General features: G+C 43.5%; 2 protein-coding genes across 5 annotated transcripts in view; one reads left to right on the forward strand and one right to left on the reverse strand.

Annotated features, from left to right (window-relative positions):
* The window catches only part of HSPBAP1 (HSPB1 associated protein 1), a 54,300-nt gene extending 34,977 nt beyond the window's left edge, over window positions 1-19,323 (reverse strand). Inside the window, exons 1-2 of one of the 3 annotated variants that reach the window (XM_081188804.1) lie at window positions 19,054-19,323; window positions 5,115-5,300 (exon numbers count right to left, since the gene is read on the reverse strand). In XM_081188804.1, the coding sequence (XP_081044930.1) occupies window positions 5,115-5,300; window positions 19,054-19,096 (229 nt within the window). In that variant the 5' untranslated portion in view covers window positions 19,097-19,323. Of the gene's footprint in view, window positions 1-5,114; window positions 5,301-8,121; window positions 8,214-15,088; window positions 15,222-19,053 lie in introns of those variants that run through there. The other 2 variants (XM_081188806.1, XM_081188805.1) reach the window with 2 other exon arrangements.
* A 565-nt stretch (window positions 19,324-19,888) lies between these two features.
* SLC49A4 (solute carrier family 49 member 4) overlaps window positions 19,889-22,109 on the forward strand; it is a 70,215-nt gene continuing 67,994 nt past the window's right edge. For both annotated transcript variants that reach the window (XR_014006511.1, XM_081188793.1), the window contains exon 1: window positions 19,889-20,868. Coding sequence is in view for 1 of the 2 variants with exons in the window: in XM_081188793.1 (XP_081044919.1) it covers window positions 20,463-20,868 (406 nt within the window). In the remaining variant the exon portion in view is untranslated. The remainder of the gene's footprint in view (window positions 20,869-22,109) is intronic.

A 22,109-nucleotide genomic window follows, 5' to 3' on the forward strand; every position in this document is an offset into this window, starting at 1 on the left:
TCTTATAGCCAGTCTGAATTTACTGGTTTCATGTCTTTTTCCAAAAGGTTATACCTTAATTGTGAGCACATAAGGGCAGTTAACAGAACGAAAACAAGAATGGCCTTTCTTTTCAAAATGCTATTAGTGACACAGACAGTTTCATTGGAGTGCCAAAACAATTCTTTCAAGGTAGTTCTTCAAAAGGTATATACACAGAGCAGGAATCCTTTATTGGAAAGATAAAGGAGCTGTTCAACAGGAAAAGAAAACAGGATGACCATCACGGCTGACTTTCAATGAGGGCCCAAAATATATTATGAAATCTGTGTGTGTGTGTGTGTGTGTGTGTGTGTGTGTAGGACGATAAGCACCAAAATGAAGGGCTGGTACTAGCAGCATATATTCTTTGGTTTCATTTGAGACCAACTGCCTTCCAAGTGATTCAAAGGCACTGCCATTCTGTTGCAGTGTGAACCGTTCAGCTTTGCATGCATAGATGAGGGTGCATGGACAGATGGAAGCTGCACCAACTTTAGGAAAGAAACCATTGGGCAAAAACATCCCTATCCCTGCCTTGATGTGAACAGCGGCATGAGAAAGCAACTTGGAAATGCAGTGGAAGGGTTACAACCTCACAATGATTTAAGCCACTATCGTGAACACAGCCTTACTCCCATCTAGTATGGACAATGATCAGCAATGATGAGAGTTGTAGTCCAACAACATCTGGAGGGCCACCTCAGCCATATAGCTTTGCATTATATTAAATGCACTGGGAATGGGGAAGAAGGTAGTTAGGCAGCACATTAAAAAACCTACATTTGTATGGAATCAATTTCTACATCTTGTTTCTGGCAAATTCAGTCACAATTTTTCATCATACCACACGGGACTAAAGGCTGCAGTATTCTATCTTGCACTGTGTCACATATTTCCTGTGGCTAATCAGAAACCTTCATTTCTCATCAGAGCTTGTCCTTGCACCAAAAAAACCACTGTAATATATGAAATTATATACTGGACCGAAACCATTATTATTGAGGAAAGCAAATTGCAAAGGACTGCATGAATGGCAATGACAGAACAATCATTTAGCCTTCATTCCAGTACTCTTCTACAGCTGCTTAAATATGGACGCCTTTCATTCTTACAAGCAAGTCAGTGCTCCGAGGGCATTCATTCTTCATTGCTCTGACTGCATGGGAATTGCTACCATCACAAGCTCATACATTTGTTCTAATTTCCTTCAGGCAAAAGAACAAAACTTATTGTTGTAGTTTTCTATATGGCCAGCTTGGATATCAGTTTCTCTCCACCACCCCCTTCAGTTCACTATAAGGTTTATTGGCTAAGAATGTAAGACAAACCTGGTGATCAGAAATACAGAAATTGGCTTGGTGCTGTACAAAGACCTTCTTCAGAAATCATAACTATACCTTAAATAATAAAATTGTGCACATGCAGTTTCTAGCAAACAAGGGATGGAGGACTAGTGACCCCCCCCCCCGGCGAAGTAAGGCTCCAGCTCCCATCAGCCACAGTAAGCATGGCTAACGGGTGGAAGCTGTATTCCACAACACTGTGGAATGCTTTCCCCAGGGAGGCTCGCCTGGCACCTTTGCTACATATATTTAGGCACCAGGTAAAAAATTCCTCTTCTCCCAGGCCGTTGGCTAATTAAACAATCTATGTGACCTTTTAAATTGTGTGTGGTAGGGTATTGTTTGTTACTACATTATTACTTTTTTGTGTTGTTTTTTTTTACTGCAAACTGCTCAGATGAAGGGCGGAATAGAAATTTAATACAAAATGATAATGTGTAGAACTACAGGTTCCCTGCCCTGGCATTATATTTTAGCTTGGTTCAGATATGCCCTGGGTGTACAGGGTACATAAGACAGGGCAGCAGCGGGAAACTTACCACACACATAACCTTTAATGTGGGGGGAAATGGCATATGAGAAAAGGCCTCACTCATGTGATTCACCTCCACAACCCCCACAAAAGGATTGGGGGTTATTCCTGTGTTGCACCAAATTTGTAAGTTATGGATCTGGGCTATGTATGATAGCAGCCTTTAGATTAGTTGCATTCATTTTCTCCCCTCTACTACAGTTCACTGCTTGTTATCGATGTAGAACCATGAATGCAAGACACATCACTTTGTGAAAATATGAGCTGATTAAGGGGATATTACCCCACAAAGATATATATGACTTGATTTGGCAAGGACAATATTCTCATATAACTCTGGTTCTTTCTGAGATAAGCAAGGCAAATATTTGGAAAAAATCAAGAAACATATCTCACTTGGATAGTTTATTGGAAAAATCCTCACTATTAATGGAAAAGGCAAAAAGCTGTATAGCTGGTTCCATTATCCCCAATGCAGAGACTTCGATTTAATTTATTTTTGATTCAGCAAGAAATACAAAATTATTCATTAGGCGCTTAGTGAATAATTAAAAGCTATCACCAGTACAGTCAGTCGATCATAATGAAATAACTAAATCAGAAAAATGCAGCTATCTTGGAAACATCAGCTCATTAACCTAAAATAAAATAAAATGAAAGGAACCGATGGGGCAGTCATGTCCTTCACAAGAACTGACATAAAGACACTGCGTCAATTACATATGTCACATGTTTTTCTAGGCTTACTTTTTCTTGGCTGTAGAAAGACACATCTTTCTAGTGGGTGTGTAATGGGTTTCCCCAAAGATACCTCTGACCTATTTAGCATACAATAGTATTATGCCAGACACACACAAGTGGTGGTGATGGGGTTGCCTTAATACTGGATTTTTCAATTTAGGGATGGAAAGGTACAGAAAGACTTTGACCTCAGTACTGCTTCCTGAGTAGAGTTTGTCTCTATGGACTGAATGCTGTTGTTATCAGTTGATTATTACCAAATCCATTGGATGGCACTGGTGCTTTCCTTGTTATTCACCTCTCAGCCCATTTGCAGTTTTTAAGAAAGAGGCCTAGAGGATATAAAGATTGGGCATTTGCAGCATTCTTTTCCCACCCTCATTCACTCACACTTCAAAAATGTCTAGAGGTATGTGCATGAAAGCAGGTGCAGTCATTTGGTAAGTCTCCAAACAGTGAGGACACCCAAGGTAACCTGAGAGTCAAGCTCACAAATGACTCTCATCTGCTTCAGAAAGCACTGGAGTTTGTGCCAAAGGCAACATGTCCCTCCTAAACAGCAAGTAACTATATTTTGAGAATTGGGTGTTCCATCTCTGATGCCTTTTCATTTCTGCAGTTGCCAGCAGTAGCAGCACACAGGCAGCCACAAAGCTGTAGGGATGGTAGATTTGTTGCAATATTTAGGAGAGAAATTAATATGTATTCTATTACTGGAGTTCTGATTGATCTCAGTGAATAGAGGACAAATGATGAAATGTGTATTACTCTTGGCGATTTTCATTTAAAAATATATAAATACTTTGCACAACATCAGTAATCAAAGAATTTAAAAGGATTTTGCATGAATGAAGCCGCATAAAATATTTATAATACTGATAAGCGGCATTGTATTGGGAAGGGAACAGTTGCCAGCTAGTCAATAATCCATTGCCTCTAACCACAACTGAGCTGCTTAAGCCCTCTTGGCTGCTCAGCCCCAACAAACAAACTGCAGGAAGTCCTGGAGGTCAGAGACTGCCAGGCTCAGCTGCCCCATAGCCAACCAGCAACACTGTTGTGTCCAATAACAGAAGCTGCAACACACTCTGGCAAAGGGGCCGTGGTACCCTGCTCCCTGTGTGGTAACTGCTCTGACCAGGTATCTGTTTCCTCCCCAAAGCTCAACACAGGTGCATTGTTAGGGGATAGCCCAGGGGTCTGAGCCCTAGAGCTCCTGATCCTTTCCCTTGGCAAAGTGTAGTGCTGATGTGCCGATCTCACAAATCCGCCACCTTAATTTGTCCAGATATGCCTGTATGTATAAATTAATGCACGCATGGGTCTGTGCCCTAATAACCATTCAAATCCTTGAACAGCCTGTGCTGGCAAAGCGGGGAGCACTGTTACTCTAGCTCAGTGGGGACAAAATCCTTTCCTAATAAGGATTCCTCTTATTATGGAGAAACCTCTCCAAAACATGGTGATCCCAACAAGAAAAGGCATCCGTCTTTTATGTACAGTATATTTATATTCATAATTGTGCTACAGCATGTTTTTATGGAACATCTACAAGACATCTTCCTTTGCAGCCATTGCGGCTGTACCACAAAACATACCGAAGTATATTCATGTACGCAAATTCATCATACATAAATATTCAGTGCCCGTTGCGCTGGCAGTCAGGAGCTTGGGAAACCTGTGCAAGGAATGTTGACAGGTGAGCAGAACAAGCCAACTGTCCATCATGTGGCTTCATAAAAATGGCATGTGAGCGACGTCAAATTTGGCCCACGAGAGCGATCCTCATAAGGGTCTGCTTTTTAGAGCCAAAAAAAGTTTACCACCCCATGACCAGAGCATGGGTAGGTTGATAGGATATCAATGGACTACGATTCCCATCATTCCTGACCACTGAATGCCCTGCTGGCTGAGGCTGATGGAAGCTGGCTTTAAGTGACACCCGGAGGGCCACAAGTTCCCCACCTCTGTTTTTATGAATGGCTCCTCCCATAAGAATACCTGTGTGTGCTTAAGATCTTGCCCTAAATGCTACCACTATATGACCTAAGTTTTGGACATTGACAGAGCAAGTCACGGTGGCATTCATTCTGTCAAACTCTTCTTAGGAATGCATGCTAGGCCTACTTTCTACTATCCATTCGGGACAATCTTAGCCATTTTTATTCCAGAATACTTGGGGGTGATATGTGTGCTTAAGATGCTTTAAAAAATTTTTTTAACAAAAATGATTTATCTTTATCAGGAAATATTTAACAGCTGATTTCTGCATGTTCTGTTGGTTTTATGTTTGTTCAGTGTTTAATGATGTTTTATTTGTTATTCTAAGATTTTTTCATGTTTAGGATTTTTATTATGATTGTGTCTCATCTTGTTCTAGACTGACATGTGGGACAAATGTTTTAAAATAAAATAAAAACATAAAGGTAAGGAGAAGTGTGGAACAGGGTTGCACATTGCATTTAAGCATCCCCTACCTGTGCCCGTGTCCTTCATTCCTATTCGAAAACGCATTCTCTTTCCAGCCAATAGCTTAGCAAGATATATAGCATTCCAATGAAGTGCTGGCCAATCAAAAGCCATGTTGCAGAAAACTGCAGGTTTCTGGAGAGACATCACAATTTCTCTGGCTTCTTCTGGTGTAAAAGGTTTGACATCACCACCTACAATAAAAAAGAGCAAGTTTTGATAGATGATTAATCTTGTAAGAACAGTTACCTGTCATCTCATGGTCCCAAACCCATAAATTATTAGACTCTCCTGATTAAACCTGAATTCTTACCCCCTCCCCTCCACACTTCAAACATTTTGTTTCCTCAAATTTTTTTGCAGTCCTGACAGTGTAATTTTTTATGTTAAATGAGAATTTAAAGCAGCCCATTAACATCCAGAATATAAATATCTTGGTAAATATTTATGATTTCCTAATGTGCAGCATAGCCCTAGTAATTTAGAATTAGTCTGACATTCATCACAAGTCTCCTAATTAAGGAATGTTCAAAGGACACATTTTGAGATAAACCTAAAATGTGTTGCAGGGGAGGGGGACACCCAATGCAGGCAAACATTCCTTTCAAAAATGGGAGGGGGGATAAGTACAGGTTGTTGTCAATGTGATGGCAGAATGTGCTGATGCATCCAGTTTTAGCTAATTAATTAAATATACTTTGTAATGCAAGACTGATGAAGCGGCTTTCAAAAAATCATCTAGTTCTACCTTTAAAAAACTGTTGTGTGCTAACCCAAGGACTATGCTAATCCCAGATTTCAATTTAGCCCTGAGATTTATATGCCCCACTGAAACTGTCAACCTGAAATGTTGGCAGCCTTGGATAAACTCGGCAGGTTTACAACAACTTCCCTAAAGGGACATGTTAAGAGGAAGGAACTGCTTTTTTCAATAAACAAATGTAACGATCCCGCAGAATAAAAGAAGCAGACTGTATCTAGAGATCATAAAAACATCACAACATTGATTTAATGTCCCAACAAGAATTTAATAAAAAGGAATTTTTAAATGTGCATGGATTTTTGTTGTTGTTCACTGTTATATATATCTCACATAACAACTTATTTCAATCACAGTCGGCTCTGAATATTGGACCAAGGAAGAAACATGCTGTAAAGTAATCTCTCTTTCCCTTATCTTGTAGGCCCCACAGGAAAAAATCCTGGAAATGTAAAATATTTCTGTTCTATCTTTCATTTTTTTCAAATCAACGTGGTTCAGGAACATTTTCAAAACCAGCAACAATGACCATGTCAAAGTAAGAGGAAGCAAAGTAACAAAATGGGCAGCAAAGTTTCAGCAAGTGGTAGATAAAAAAGCAATTTAAAATAATTGGACCGCTAAAGCCACTTAAAACCCATCATATGTCCCAGCAGCAGTGGCGTAGCGTGGGGGGTGCCAGGGGTGCCGGCTGCACCGGGCGCAATATCTGGGGGGGCGCGAGTCCAGAGGGAAGGGACAAGTTCCTTCCTCCGCCGGGCTCCCCGCCGCCACCGCCAGCCTTGCGCCCTAGCGCGCGCGCGCACCCCCCGCCGCTGCTGCGGCTGCGCTCCACTCACTGCTCACAGGAGGAGCAGCCGCTGCAGCAGCGCCGACGCCACCACCGACGCCTGGCCGGGCACGGGCAGCCTCCGCACCCCGCCGACGCCGCCAACCCCTCGGCCCAGCCACAGGCGGCGGCTGCTTCTGTCGACTGGGAGGGAGGAGAGCTCCGAGGGGCCTCACCGCGCCCTGCGCTCCCCAAAACCCTGCGAGAGGAAGCCGGCGGGCGGGCGAGGGTCTCCCGGCAGAAGGGGGCGCCGCTGGCTCCGGCTCTCAGCCCAAGTCTCAGCCGCGGGGGGGGGGGGGGCCAAGGACGGAGCACGGCTGGAAGCCCCTGGACCTGGCCGGGAGGAGGAGAGGCGCTCACCAAGCCCGGATCTGGAGCTCCACCTACAGCCCAAGGAGAGGAGGGGGCGGGGAGGCACGGAGGGGGCTTCGGCTGCTTCGGCCCGCGGGGGCTCCGCAAATAATAAATTTAATAAATTCCTGCTGAGCCTTTTGGGGGGGGTCCTTGGCTCCTTCGCTCGCCCCCAGCCCCAGTGGCGTAGCATGGGGGGTGCAGGGGGGCCGGGCGCAACATCTGGGGGGGCGCTCGCACTCGAGTGCTAAAATCCACGGGTTAGGGGGCACAAATTACTTGCCTTGCCCCGGGTGCTGACAACCCACGCTACGCCACTGCCCGGCAGGCAAACAGAATACTCTTTACCCGACACCTAAAAGTAAACAATTTTGGTGCAAAGTGACCACCATGTGTAAGGTGTATGGTGGCACTGATGAGCCACCATAACTGGGAAGGCCCTGTCTCCAAAAGCCATCCCCCTTAGAAGGTGGGGACACCCAGTGCCAGATCTCTATATAGATGATCTCAACAACAAACAAGTTCATTTTTAACTGAGATCTTCTGAAACGCTGTTCTGATACTGTTTAGATCCTTGGATGTTTAAAACCAGAACTTTGAATGAGCTAAGAAACAAACAAGTAGGTAATCAAGGTATCTAAATACTGGTGAAATATAGCTCATTCAGTATATATATAATAATGGGTCTACTACATCCCCATATACTTCCCAGCAGAACCAGTTATTTAGATTCATTACCTACCTGTACAATCCCCGTATCCAGTTAGTACTAATGCAAACATCAAAGAAATCCCCTCCAAGGTCTAAAAAGGGCATGCCAAGATTATGGAAAGACCACTATTACAGTTATAAAAATCACTACCTGGTATATCTGTTACTGAATCTATCATAACCTTATGAAGCTTGGGAATACATAAAAGTTATTGGACAAACCTACTCAAGCATCAAAGAAATCACTAAGGAGGCTCTCACAGACGTCCATGGGAATTGAAACTCCCACCCCTTCTGTTGAAAAAGTTCATTAAACAGTCAGTGTTCTTGTCATAGAGCATAAAAATTGGATAAAACTATCTACTTGAGCAGAGCAAGGTGAGAATCATCATCAAAGCCAAGGACTAGCATCATTTGGGTGGGTGGCACTGTGGGTTAAACCACAGAGCCTAGGACTTGCTGATTAGAAGGTTAGCGGTTTGAATCCCTGCAACGGGGTGAGCTCCTGTTGCTTGGTCTCTGCTCCTGCCAACCTAGCAGGTTTGAAAGCACGTCAAAGCACAAGTAGATAAATAGGTACTGCTCCGGCAGGAAGGTAAACGGCGTTTCCATGCGCTGCTCTGGTTCACCAGAAGCGGCTTAGTCATGCTGGCCGCATGACCTGGAAGCTGTACGCCGGCTCCCTCGGCCAATAAAGTGAGATGAGTTTGCAACCCCAGAGTCGTCTGCGACTGGATCTAATGGTCAGAGGTCCTTTTACCTGTATACATGTTAAACACATGGTTTGCCTTTGAGTTCGCACATTGTATTTTGGAAAGAGCCAACAAATGGGGAGCAGTGACGTGGGATGGCATTAGCCCTTTACCCCCCCCCCCTGTAGTCTCAAAGTGCAGCAGGCCATACCAGAACTGCAGCAGGGGGGGGGGTGGGACAGCTAAATCCACCCATTTCCCATCCTAGAATCTTAATCTACACCAGGATCCCCTTGTGGCTATTTCTGAAAGAAAATTCATGGGTCCAAGATGGACAAACTATGTGATTAACATCACAGGTAGGTTGGTCCTCAAATAACCAAATTCTAAGACCTTCACTGGAAATGTGGTTCACTCATATATGAATGCAACTTGCAGTGGATTTCTTTAAAAATGGGTGCTTTTTACTTAGCTGTTCTATAGGTTAGCTTTTATTTTTATAACCTCCTTTCATGAGCAACAGACCACTTGACAGCGTGACATTTCTAAAACCAAGGAGGCACGAATGAAACTTAGCCCTTGGCCTTACCCTTTGCTATGCTACAAGTCCAATGCACGTGGGGGTCTCACAGGAGCTGTATTCCTTGCCATATGTTGTTTCTTATCCTGGCAGAAGGAAATCTATGGGTTATCAAGCAACAAGCTGAATACAGAGAAAAAATATATCAAATGGAGAAGGGTGTCCAGCTGTGAGCAAGGATTGCAGACGCAGTTGCAAGTCCAGGCAAGCTGGCTTTCAGGATTGATTAACTGGCTGGTATTGATCATATCTTTGGGATGACCCTCAGGTAGAGATTAAGGGCAACGGTTTGTTTGTTTTTTAATGCTAGATGGTAGTGGGATATAATAAGTTGTGAGGACTTAAGCCTTTTTACAAAGTCCCACATCCTCATGCTGATACATTGCACCCTTGTACTGTTATAGTTAATTACATTTCTAACATGCATTTGTTTTAGTGCAATAAAGCACAGAGCTAGCTTTTCATGACCTGGCAGCTGTACTGGCCTTATTCATCTTTTTGATTTTCCAACACCCAGGAAAACACAATCACAGCTGTCCTTTTGCTCATTAGAAAAGCCAATCACCTTGCAAAGTTCACAATTTTTAAAACATCAAATATACATTTAAAGATTAAAAATTAAATACATAATGTGGTTATTTGTAAAATAAAATAAAAACATGATACCAAGCTGTTTTAAAACTCTTCTTCCCCGTAAGATACCATCTTGCTGTCTGATCACATGTAGAAAGACAAGATATGGAAGTCTGCATATGCTCTTACTTACCTGGAGCCAGGTTGGAGCAGCCAGCTCTGCTTGCACACCTAGGTCCAGAAAAGCACAGAGCCCTCTCTGCCCTCCACTGCACTGTTGTGACCAGCCTTCCTTGGCAAGGATTGCTTTTTTGTTGGGTAAATCGATTTTTCATTATATTTTCAGACCCCCAACTAGCTATAAATAAAAAAACTGGGCCTGAGATTTCCATGAGACTGAGCTAATGAGTTACCTTCTAGGAAGCTTAAGTGTCCTGTGAGCAGTATTTCCTTTTGAGAAGCATCAAATGATGCAGTCTCAGGGAATAATAAAGACAAAATGTTCATTTTGTCTGGAATTACTTATAGCTATCTCATATGAAGTTCTCATGATTGACTTAAACTTTACTATTCCAGAGAATGAAAATATAGGGTCGAGATGTTTTATGTTGTTCAGAGTAGTTGGATTGGATGGTATTTGAGACTTGGGCTCAGCTGAGTTCCACCTGTGCTGGAAAGGCAACTTTTGCCAATTCCATCTTCCCTCTGCTGCCCAAAAAGCTGCTCTAGGAGATTGGAGAACACTCTGGCACTGTGGGGTTGAGGGGTACTTAGTAAAATTCAGTTTCCTGGTCTCTACCTTCTATGGGGAATTTGTGCTAGATCCCAGCATCCCCCACAAAAGGAACAAGCCCATCCGTTCTTAATTGTTATTACAGTTTGAGATAGCCACCTGCTAACTAAAACAACAGCTATGTCTGCAAGATGCTGTCAACAACTGAAGGTGAACTAGACTACTATACCATGAACAAATCCATATGGTTTCTAAGACCAGTATATAATGGTTGGCCATACCATTGTTGTTGGTAGCCTGTCTCACTAAAGAATGTCACAACCGTCCCAAGGAAACAAAAGTCCAAATTACACATGCAGCAATGCACATGCAGAACCAGTTCTATCGCAAATGCAGTTCTATTACTGCACCACATGGAAAGCTATGTCAAGTGACTTCCAACACTCTTTGACCAGTTCCAACCATGTAAATTGCAAGCCTTCCTGCACCAGAACTAACAAGCACTTTGATGTGCAATTTTTTTGCATGCAAGATTCCACCCTCCATACTGTCTTCAGAAAATATACATCATGTTTTGAAAACCATTTTAAACATTTTCAAAGTAGGGAAAAAACAAAACCCTGACTGAAAACTGTTCAAACTTTTCAATTAATCGCTGAGAATTCTACAGAACTGGGGGAAATAAAGAATTTAGCACCACAGGGTTTCTGCAGAAAAGTGAACTCCATGTTGTTAAGAAGTTAAATGTACTGTCAATTATTTAGAATAATTTAGCAAATTAGAAGAATTCATTACATGTCAGCAGTTGTCTTCTGCCAACATACCCTGCTGATTAAATATGGGGTTTAATTGAGAGGTTTTAGAATAATTTTCCAAAGAAAGAACCAGTTTCACTAAAATAACACTTTATTTTTAGAGTAAGCTATATATCCAGCTGTTACTCTAACAAGCACATAATAATGTATCAGCCTAACATCTTGGGGCATTGGGGTGGGCTGGGGGAACAACTGTGAGTTTAAAAAAATGAAGCCCCTTTTGTGTAAAAATCAAAAAGATAAAGTCATTCACAGGATTATGAGGAAATGCAATTTTCCAGTTAATAGACAGGGTACTTCTAGTAGTGTCAGAAGACTATTTAGTGGCTCTGGTGAGATCTCATTTCTGTAAATTCTGTTTAACTGGGCACTTATTTATTAATTTTCACAGAGCCCAAACTCAATTTCACATTTTGGCTGCATATAGTTAGCATAATTTGCATGTCACCTATAGCCAACCAAAATTTTAAAATAAAATAAAATAAAGATTCAAAATATTTCAGAAAGATGCATCAGTGAGTTTAAAACTCTAGCCTCTCTAAAGCATGGGTGGCAAACCTGTGGCCCTGCAAATGTTGCTGGACTACATCTCTCATCATCCCTGACTGTCTGGGGCTGATGGAAGATGGAATCTGAATGAGCAAATGTTCCCTGTTCTAGAGCTTGTTGTTGTTTAGTTGTTTAGTCGTGTCCGACTCTTCGTGACCCCATGGACCAGAGCACGCCAGGCACTCCTGTCTTCCACTGCCTCCCGCAGTTTGGTCAAACTCATGCTGGTAGCTTCGAGAACACTGTCCAACCATCTCGTCCTCTGTCGTCTCCTTCTCCTTGAGAGCTTATGCAGAGAGAGAGCTTATTCTAGAGCTTATGCAGAGATAATTCAAAAAATGTATTTTTTTTAAACCCTACTTTTTCATTATATCCAAACTGGGCAAAGCATAGTATGCTCACAACCTAGGAGTGCAAAATATAGCTTGAAAGAGATTTGCAATTCTGGTTTGTAGGGAAAACCTTGGTTTGCCTGTTTTGGATGCAATAGTACTGTTTTGAAATGAAAGGAAAAATCAGAGCATACTAGGGGCAAGGAGTGTGTGAGCCGTGGGTTCTTTCATTCAGCAGCAAACTACTGTTTGGTGTTACATATAAATCAACTACAAATGCGAAGGTAATTCCCAAAACAAATCCTCATATGAATACGGAACTTCCCAGATATATAATTGTTTGCCTCACCGACACCAAGTTCTCTTGCTTCCCATTCCACCCTTGCTCCTTCTCCCATGGAACTGAGAGCCCAGCCTCTCTACCTCCCCACACTCTATATCACATAGGGTGTCGGGTGTGGAGGAGGTGGACAATGTTTAGAGAAAATGGACTCATGGGCCAAATCTGGCATGCCCACCACTGCTTTAAAAGATAAATTCAATACAGTGGTACCTCAGGTTACATACGCTTCAGGTTACATACGCTTCAGGTTACAGACTCCGCTAACCCAGAAATAGTGCTTCAGGTTAAGAACTTTGCTTCAGAATCAGAACACAAATCGTGCTCCGGCGGCACAGTGGCAGCGGGAGGCCCCATTAGCTAAAGTTGTGCTTCAGGTTAAGAACAGTTTCAGGTTAAGAACGGACCTCTGGAACAAATTAAGTACTTAACCCGAGGTACCACTGCAGTGAAATTCAATGCACACTTACTTGGGAATAAACATTATTTATTAATCATCTGAATAAGATGATTGCATTGTTAGGGTATCCATCTTTTTCCTGAGCAGAGCCTTTGTATTTTAAACAGCTGCTGATATTCAGCAGGAGTATTTTGCTGAATCATCTCTTCTCCACTCAAGAAAAAATATGCCCCTAATAAATTCCTGTTTGTCAAGACCTCCATCGTGCTTGGTTCTAATGTCATTTACCAACTGTTACTGCTAAGACCACCAGAAAGTAAGCAATCAGCAGTCCTTGAACTGTGCTTAGATGCAGTTCCATGACCTGCTGAATTTTGTAAAGAGCTTGTGTCAAAGGTTGCTGAGCCGCACAACACCCCCTTCACAATCCCCTTTTCTTCTGTGTGCGTTTTGTAGATTGTAAGCCTGAGGGCAGGGACTATCTTACTTTTAATCTTCATAAGCTGCTCTGAGATTTTTTCAGGCCGAAGAATGGGATAAAATGTTTTAAATCAATAAACAGCAGTTATATATGTTAGGTCATAAACGCTATATAAAAGCACAGACTGTCAGGAAAAGAAGTGGAACCTCTATATGCATTAGAAATGTGGCAAGGAGGCTAGATCACATTCTTATTGATCCAAGAAATGTCAGTATAAATATTGAGAGGTTCCAGTTTCTTCAATTAACTCCATGTGATCAGAAGCCTTCTAAATTATTATTTTCTAAATTGCTTATGGCAAATCTGCTTAGTTTTTATTAAAACATCTCTCAGCAGAGCTCTGCATATGAAAAGTGTCAGATGGCATTCTAGTAGGAACAATTGTAGCAGGAACTCACTGGCTATGATTGCATGTCATGCAAAAACTAAGCCATAGCTTAGTGGAATGTGAACAAGTAGAAATGAGCCACAGCAAGTCACGGGCTCAGGTGCTCCCCTTTCATAGTTCCTTGTAGCCAATAGGAGACAAAAAGTTTGCTTAACTGTGGCTTGTCTAGGCAGGTAAACGTAAAAGCCTGCTGGATCAGCCGGCCAATCTAGTCTAGTACAGTGGTACTTCTGGTTACGTACTTAATTCGTTCCGGAGGTCCGTTCTTAACCTGAAACTGTTCTTAACCTGAAGCATCACTTTAGCTAATGGGGCCTCCTGCTACTGCTGCGCCGCCGCCACGTGATTTCTTTTCTCACCCTGAAGCAAAGTTCTTAACCTGAGGTACTATTTCTGGGTTAGTGGAGTCTGTAACCTGAAGCGTATGTAACCCGAGGTACACTGTTCTCACAGTGGCTAAACAGACAACTATGGGAAGCCTGAAAGCAAGACTGGGCACAACAGCACTCTCCCCCACTTGTACTTTATCTTTCCCCTTGATCAGTTTAGTTGCCCTTTTCCAAACCATTTCCAGCTATACAGCATCCTTTTGCTGGTGAGGCAACCAGAACTGTACACTCTGGTTATCATTAACGTTTGAAACAAGCTGGCTTCAAACTACCGTTACTAAAGCTGGTTCAGTCAAACTAAATAAAGTTAAGATTACTGTACCTAACTACAGTTCCAAGTCTGGAGGACACAGAACATTGTAGTTAATAAAAAACAGAAATGAAATCTTTTGAATTCCTAATCTTAACTGTCTGAGAAGAAGCAAAGACTATGTGCTCACCCAAAGCTCCCTGAAGCTCACATCTGTTTAGCTCACACTAAACTATTGTTTACTATGACCTGCTAACACAGCCACACTGCAATTCAATCAACATAAAAAGGCAGTATTTCAAATGCATAGATTACACAGGAGGTATGTGTACCCTGTAATATTACACAGTTAGGTGCACCTAATTAGATTAGTTGCACACTTTCCATAGGGCTGCTGGTTCACCTCCCCCTTCTTGCCAACATCAGGAACGGGAAGCCTGTGGCCATCTAGGGACTCCAGTTCAACCCCAGGCAACACAGCAGCAACAACTTGGAGTGACATAAGCTCCCTGCGTGTAATGAAAATGGATGTGCCCCTATTTAGTATTAATGTTTATGCTTCCAAAGCACTCTGTGACAAGAGTGCCTCAGTCTAAGGAGGAAATAATCTAACTGTGCAATATACAACATACGAGCAGTATGCCCCACTGAACTTGATGGAACTTTCTTCTAAGTAAGTGTGCATAGAATAAAAATATACGCTGGCGTGAGATATTAATGCAGCAGATAAATTCCAATGTTATCTTAAACACATTCTCCCATGGCTACCATTGTGCTTCAAAAATGCTTGTCCATAATGGCAGGCCTACCTTTTTAACATAACTTTTCATAATGGGGTTTGTCTTGAGTGCAGGCTTTTAGATTATCTGCAGGCCTTGTAGGTGACAAATCAGTCCTTTTCTTGTGTAGATATATATTTCCTTCTCTAGTGATACACATCTCTGGGGCCGTACTGCGAGGCAAGCCAAAGCAAGCAGAGATCTCCTTCCATTAATATTATAATGTCAACGATGAGAATGCTAAAAATACCACCCAACAGAAGTAAGAGTGAAATTAGCATATTTAGAGATGTATTAGTCCCATGAGTAAAATAATGCTATCAGCTTGCTGCAAGATAAAGCTAATTTGGCTTCCAACAGTTTATCAACAATGCGCCATTCCTCCACATTAACTAATTTAGACAGCTCTATAGCCTGCAAATTCACATGGAATGCTGTGCTATGCTAAATTAACTGGGGAGGAAAGGTCACATCACTACAGTCACATCTGTATGCAGGCCACGGTGCTAGGAAACAAAGTAATTAAAATACTGTAATTGCAATTAGTTATTTCAATTACAATTTAATTATTGGAAAATACAAATGAATAATATTTAACATCTATCTTAAACTCTTAATTCTGTCAGAAGAGATTTAAAGCTGATTATATTGAAAATAAGATGGCTTAGTCCAAATGACTGAATACGTGATTCATGCTCATATTTACATTCTTCATTTTCCTACTTTCTTATTTACTAGGTAAGGGACAGGCACAGGAAACTTACCAGTGTTTGTATTTTCATCAATATGAACACAGGGTGAGTGTGAATAATCAGCTTCAGATTATTTATTGATCCGATCCAAAAATTACCTAAACATCGCCCAGTTGATGGGACTAAATAAACTGGGCATTGTACCATGTGAGCATTATGAACAAGTTCCCCTTAATGAATATGAAGTCAAAAGTTCTCTAACCAGTCGGGGGGTGGGGAATCACTTCACAGTTCAACCTGATGCATGTTTACTCACAGGCAAGTCTTACTGTATTCAATGGGGTCTTTTCCCTAGTAAATATGCAGTACAGTGGTACCTCGGGTTAAGAACTTAATTCGTTCTGGTGGTCCGTTCTTAACCTAAAACTGTTCTTAACCTGAAGCACCACTTTAGCTAATGGGGCCTCCCTCTGCTGCCACGCCGCGATTTCTGTTCTCATCCTGAAACAAAGGTACTATTAATCCATGGTACTATTTCTGGGTTAGCGGAGTATGTATGTAACCTGAAGTGTATGTAACCCGAGGTACCACTGTATTAGAACCTCAGAGAGATGAATATACTGCTTGGAAGGTGTAAGATAGTATTTATCCATTATGAACACCGCTCATAAACCAGTAGGCTATTGGCAATACAACATAATGAGATGAACAGATTTCCCCATTCACTTCAAAGATAGTTTGGATTTAAACCACTAGAAAAGAAAAATTATAATCATAAGGAAATTGTAGGAGAACTTCTCATAAAACCACATTGGGTTCTGAATTGGGCAGGGGGATCACAACTGCCATTACTACCCCCCCCCCCAAAAAAGGTGAAATATTTAGTGAAGTCTGCATCTAATGCTGCAATTCTAGTGGCCAGTTCTTATGCAGAGTTGGATTCAATTGACTTAGGCATACTGAACTCATCATAGGATCAGACTGTTGCCAGTGTCTGAAGGCAGATGATGCACCTATCTTGTTGAAGCTAAGCTAGGCTGTGTCGGGATGACAGACCACCTGGGAACCCTACACACAGCATGTTGATTTCCATGGAAACAAAAGAGAATATAAACATAATATATAAAGTAAAAATATGAGCATGATTCATTAACCTCAGAGGAACTTGCTTCCACATCAACATGCATGTGTGCAAGAAGGAGAACCTAAACAGAAATAAAACTAAGCAACCACAACTATTTAAAAAGTAAAAAATGTGAGTAAGTTTAATTGCCCACATGGGGACTTGCTTCCACATCAACATGCATGTGAGCAGGAAGAAGGAAGAACTAAAACAGCATTAAAAAAGCAAGAAGTAAATTGAGTTATGCAGGCAACAAGCCAGTTTTTCTAGAATCATCAGCATAAACTTGAACTATTTTTTGCCCCTTCATGTGCATGATCAAATTCAGCATCAGTACAATGGTACCTCGGGTTACGAACTTAATTCGTTCCGGAGGTCCGTTCTTAACCCGAAACCGTTCATAACCTGAGGCTAATGGAGCCTCCCGCTGCCGCTGCGCAATTTCCGTTCTCATCCTGGGGCAAATTTCGTAACCCGAGGTACTACTTCCATGTTAGCAGAATTTGTAACCCGAAGTACTTGTAACCCGAAGCGTTTGTAACCCAAGGTACCACTGTATGCACTTAACTGCTGCAAGGCTAGCTGCTCTCTCTTTTGCCTTTACCAACAGATGACATCATAATGAATTTATTTTTGCTGCAAATCCTTCCCCTTGCAACCAATATACATGGGTATGGATTGGGCTCAGTGAGGGTTTTCTGTAAGAATAAACTTCCTGCACATACCCACAGACACTTTGAAACCCAAGAAATTATGCCTTTGACTACTAATTGATGGGAATCACAAGTGGGCAGAGTGCTGTTTTGTTCATGTCCACCTTGCAGGCTTCTCACAGGCATCAGGCTGGCCACTGAGACCCCAGGATATGGGACTACATGGAACATGGGCCTGATCCAGCAGTCTTGTTTTATGTTCTTATGATGAGATCTCCTGAAGCAAACACGGGCAAGGAAAATAACTGGGCAAGTGAGAACTAGTTTCACTAGAGTTGTCCTTTCTGGCAGCTTCTGTCCACACATGGACCATAGGCCAAAGGTTACCCCTTAGTATGCTGCTTTCTGCTGCTGGGAGTATTCACTTAAAGCATTGTTGGAAACATGCATTCAGAAAAGGGCAATTCTGGGGGAGGCAATGAGTCATTCTTATTCCTGCAGTTTTTATATTCCACGCATCCCAGTTTACAATCAAATAGATAGCTATGTGTCGTGGCAAAGAAAGACCTTTGGTTTAGCCCATTTGGGCATTCCATTTGTTTGCTGACTTGTAATGAAACTTCTCTAAACTTTGAAATATCAGAATTAAGTTTGATGTGCAATTCTACATATCAAGGTTAGATACTAGCTCAGTTCTCTTATCAGCATGAAATGCATATACTTCGGACATCATTCTACACTTTGGTTATGAATGCTCAAATCCAAACCATTTTTCAAGGGGTGGGGGAGCACAGGAAAAATGTAAAATACAACAAAATGCATTTCCTGGAAGGCTGTGACATTGGAATGGAGGTGGATATGCATGGCCAGTCAACATTCTGTTTTTTAAATGTGAAGATCAGTTTGACAGTTGTACTAGTTTTCAATGGGAAAGAAGGAAGAATGCAAGATCTAAAGTAATATCTGAATCAAAGCCTCTCAAAGCACTGCTTTTCTTACACTTAACTGATCAGCAAGTTAGTGGTGAAGAGAACAGTGGATTTATACTTTTGTTTGTGTATGTTTTGCTGTGGTGAATGCAAGATGAACACAGAATAAAGCTGGCCTTAGTGTACATTTTCTAAACTGCATGGAGAATGTGTCCAGTAGGCAATTTTGCATATATCCCAGTCAATGTGTAGTTTCCAACTAAGGCTGGGCAACCATTAATCAATCAGCAGGACATTTCACATATTGCTCGGTTAATATGGGCAGGTTGAACATCCACCAGCCAATATGCACAACGTCTACATTGTTCAACACAACTTGGCCGCCACCGGCTTCAACTCGGGGTTGAAGGCGCTGCAGTCTGGAAGGCTTATATTGTATTTAACGAAGTTGATGCTGGTTCACCAAAGGGCATGTTAACCTGATGTCTGTCCCACGTAAATTGAGAAGCCAAGACATGAGAGCCTGTGCAGGTGAGATCCGATACTCTGGCGGGCGGGGATACCGGGACAGATATTGGCACAGAAAGGAGCAACCTACCGGGCAGCGAAGAGACCACCAGAGCATCCGCTCTCGTTGCCATTGTTTCCCTTTCTCTCTCGCCTTTCCTATTCCGAAAGAGAAACCGCCCCGGTCTCCTCCTCTTTCTCCCTCAGCGGCTCGACGTTTCGCCGTCACCACCACCAGCCCTCCCCGAGATCACGTGGGCGATCAGGCGCAGAATCACGTGGCTTTTGTTTGTGTTTTGCCTTGCAAAGCGTGGGACGGCAGCTGTTGTCCTTGCTTTTCTTCGGGGAACGCGCGGCTGCTTTCCACGTAACCACAAAGCTGCGACCAACAGTCACGAGTTAACCTGGGCAGAGCGCACTAGTGTTTACCGATATCCCCAAATAGGAAACTCTTCCCCTCCCGCTTGCGCAACGCTTGGTGGAATGCGTTCACGTATTCAGCTGCTGCTCATCAGGGATGTGGTAATCAAATCACGTGCAGACACGTGTGAACCAGCGCGGCTCCTCTTCCCCAAAGAGCTGTGCAAACTAAGGGCGGGAGAGGTCAAGCTACGGGCACGTATAGGTGGACAAACCCTGAAGAATCAGGAGCTATACCTACGGGGGGGTTAATTTGTACTCGCAACTACTACAGGGAGTAGGCACCGAGGCGGGCTACTTTGCAAGGCTGTCTTAACGAGCAACGGCCCCTCCTTCCCAGAATATGAGGCTAATGGACTGCATTAGCGTCAGCAACACAAATCTTTAAATGCTTTATTTTTTTAAAAAACATTAAACTCAGACCAATCACATTTCCTCCGCCTCAAAACAAGGCACGCGTTAGACCATAAACTCGTGTCTTCCCTACTAATCTTCTGCGTGCGTGTTGACATGCCGCTCACTCCCAGCGACACCCAAATCCTGCATTTCCCTCCCTTTCGTCTTCAATGGACAGCCGTTGCTTCTGCCCCTGAAAACGCCCGCAACGTAGGGTTGTGTCCCAACGTTAGCCCTCCTCAGAGGAGACCCGCCGAATTCAATGTACGTGGCTTTATGTTAAGGGCCTGCCATTTCAGTGGGTCTGCTCCGGGTATTATAATAAGCACAGGACTGCCAGCGTCTTAATCTGACACACATCCTCACTCAGGTGCAAGCGCTTATGGTGGGCTTCATTCCCACGTGAAACCGTGCCCGGGATGAAAGCAGGAAGTTCCGTGTGCAAGACAAGCAACCGTTCGCCGCTCTATTCTTTTCCTCTCTCTATGCGCTGCCTTGTGCCGAGAGGCGCTTCGGCGTCGGGTGAGGCCCGGCTGAATCGCGCATGCGGCTGCCCGGGCTGCTGCCTTCTGCCTGCGTTACTGCCGCCGCCGCTGAAGTGGGGTTACGTTAGGACGCCGGCCGGCCGGCTAGGCAGGCAGGCAACAGGCAAGCGGGCGGCGGGGGGTCTCCTTCCCTGAGGCGATGGGCTCGGACTGGAGCAGCCCCGAGGAGCGGGAGCCCCTCTTGCAGCCTCCGCCGGCGCCCGCGGCGCTGCCCCAGCACTACCCTGCGCATGGCCAGCCCCGGAGGACGGCAGCGGCCTCGCGGGCGGCGGCTCCCCGCAGCCCAGGGCTGGTCCCCGCGGCGCCTCCGCGCCCGCCGCCGCCTCCGCTGCCCGGCCGCGTGTACGGGCGGCGCTGGCTGGTGCTGCTGCTCTTCTCGCTGCTGGGCTTCGCGCAGGGCCTGGTGTGGAACACCTGGGGCCCCATCCAGAATTCGGCCCGCCAGGCCTTCCCCTTCTCCAAGCTGGACATCGCCCTGCTCGTCTTCTGGGGGCCCATCGGCTTCGTGCCCTGCTTCTTCTTCATGTGGCTCATGGACAAGAAGGGTAAGGGAAAGAGGAGGGAGGGCTGGCTGGCTGGTTGGCTGGAGCGGGGCCTGCTGCTTCTAGTGCTCCCACCCCACCTAAATATCTGGGGCAAATACCCAAAGGGGTGGGCAGGTGGGCAGCGGTGCAACGACCCTACTAGGGAGAAACAACTGAGTCTTAAAAGGGGAACATTTTGTGGCAGAAGCTTTCATGGATTAGAGTCCACTTTAGTTAGTGACAGGGGTAGTACCTAGAAGAAGGGCTGAAGTTCACGTTTTTGACTATGTCCCATGCTGTTATTTACTTAATTTATTGAGTTTCTCTATCTTTCCTCACCAAAGAGCCTGTAGGATGGTACCTCGGGTTACATACGCTTCAGGTTACAGACTGCTAACCCAGAAATATTACCTTGGGTTAATAACTTTGCTTCAGGATGAGAACAGAAATTGTGCTCCGGGAGCAGCGGGAGGCCCCATTAGGTAAAGTGGTGCTTCAGGTTAAGAACAGTTTCAGGTTAAGAACGGACCGCCGGAACGATTTAAGTTCTTAACCCAAGGTACCACTGTATTTCCCATGAGATAAGTTTCTAGAGGGAAGCAATGTGTCTCAAGCTGCTCACTTTACTGAATATCTGCTTCTTAAAATACTGTAAAGACCTGCTTCCCCATCTAATGTATTACTTATTTAGCGGGTGTGCTGATATTCTATGTTCAAGGTGGCTAGCAACATGGAAAACCCCCCACATAATTTCAATGTAGCAAAAGGAGTAATAATAAATAAAACATAAAAAATACGCAACCAAATCGAATAATTTCCATGGAAATCATAAGATCTAAAATAAACAAACAAAAAATTAATATCACAGCAACAATCTAACCCCCCACCCCCCAGTGTCTGTTCAGCAGCCTCAGCTTTGCAACCTCAGCTTTTGTAGCTGGAGTCAGTCAGGCCCACACGCTTCCAGCCCAGGTAGAAAAGGGCCTGCAGGGCAGGGAGCAGGTCTTCTAGGACTCACAGCAAAGTTAAGAATTTCTTCTGAGCTTTCAAGGGCCTTTTGTTGTGTTTACAGTAGCTCTTTGGATCTGTGGTCATTGCTGCTTAATAATCATGTTTTAATGCTGTGTCAGAGTAGATCACATTGGTTGAAACCAGATTCTATGAGCTACTCTGCTGGTTCAGTGACTTAAAGGCGTAGACTTGAGGAAACGGTTAGTAAAATAAGGATGCTGTTCGTCATGCTTGTTCCTTGCTCCTAGAGT

This window comes from Podarcis bocagei, assembly GCF_964188305.1.
Source record: "Podarcis bocagei genome assembly, chromosome: 1".
NCBI lineage: Eukaryota > Metazoa > Chordata > Lepidosauria > Squamata > Lacertidae > Podarcis > Podarcis bocagei.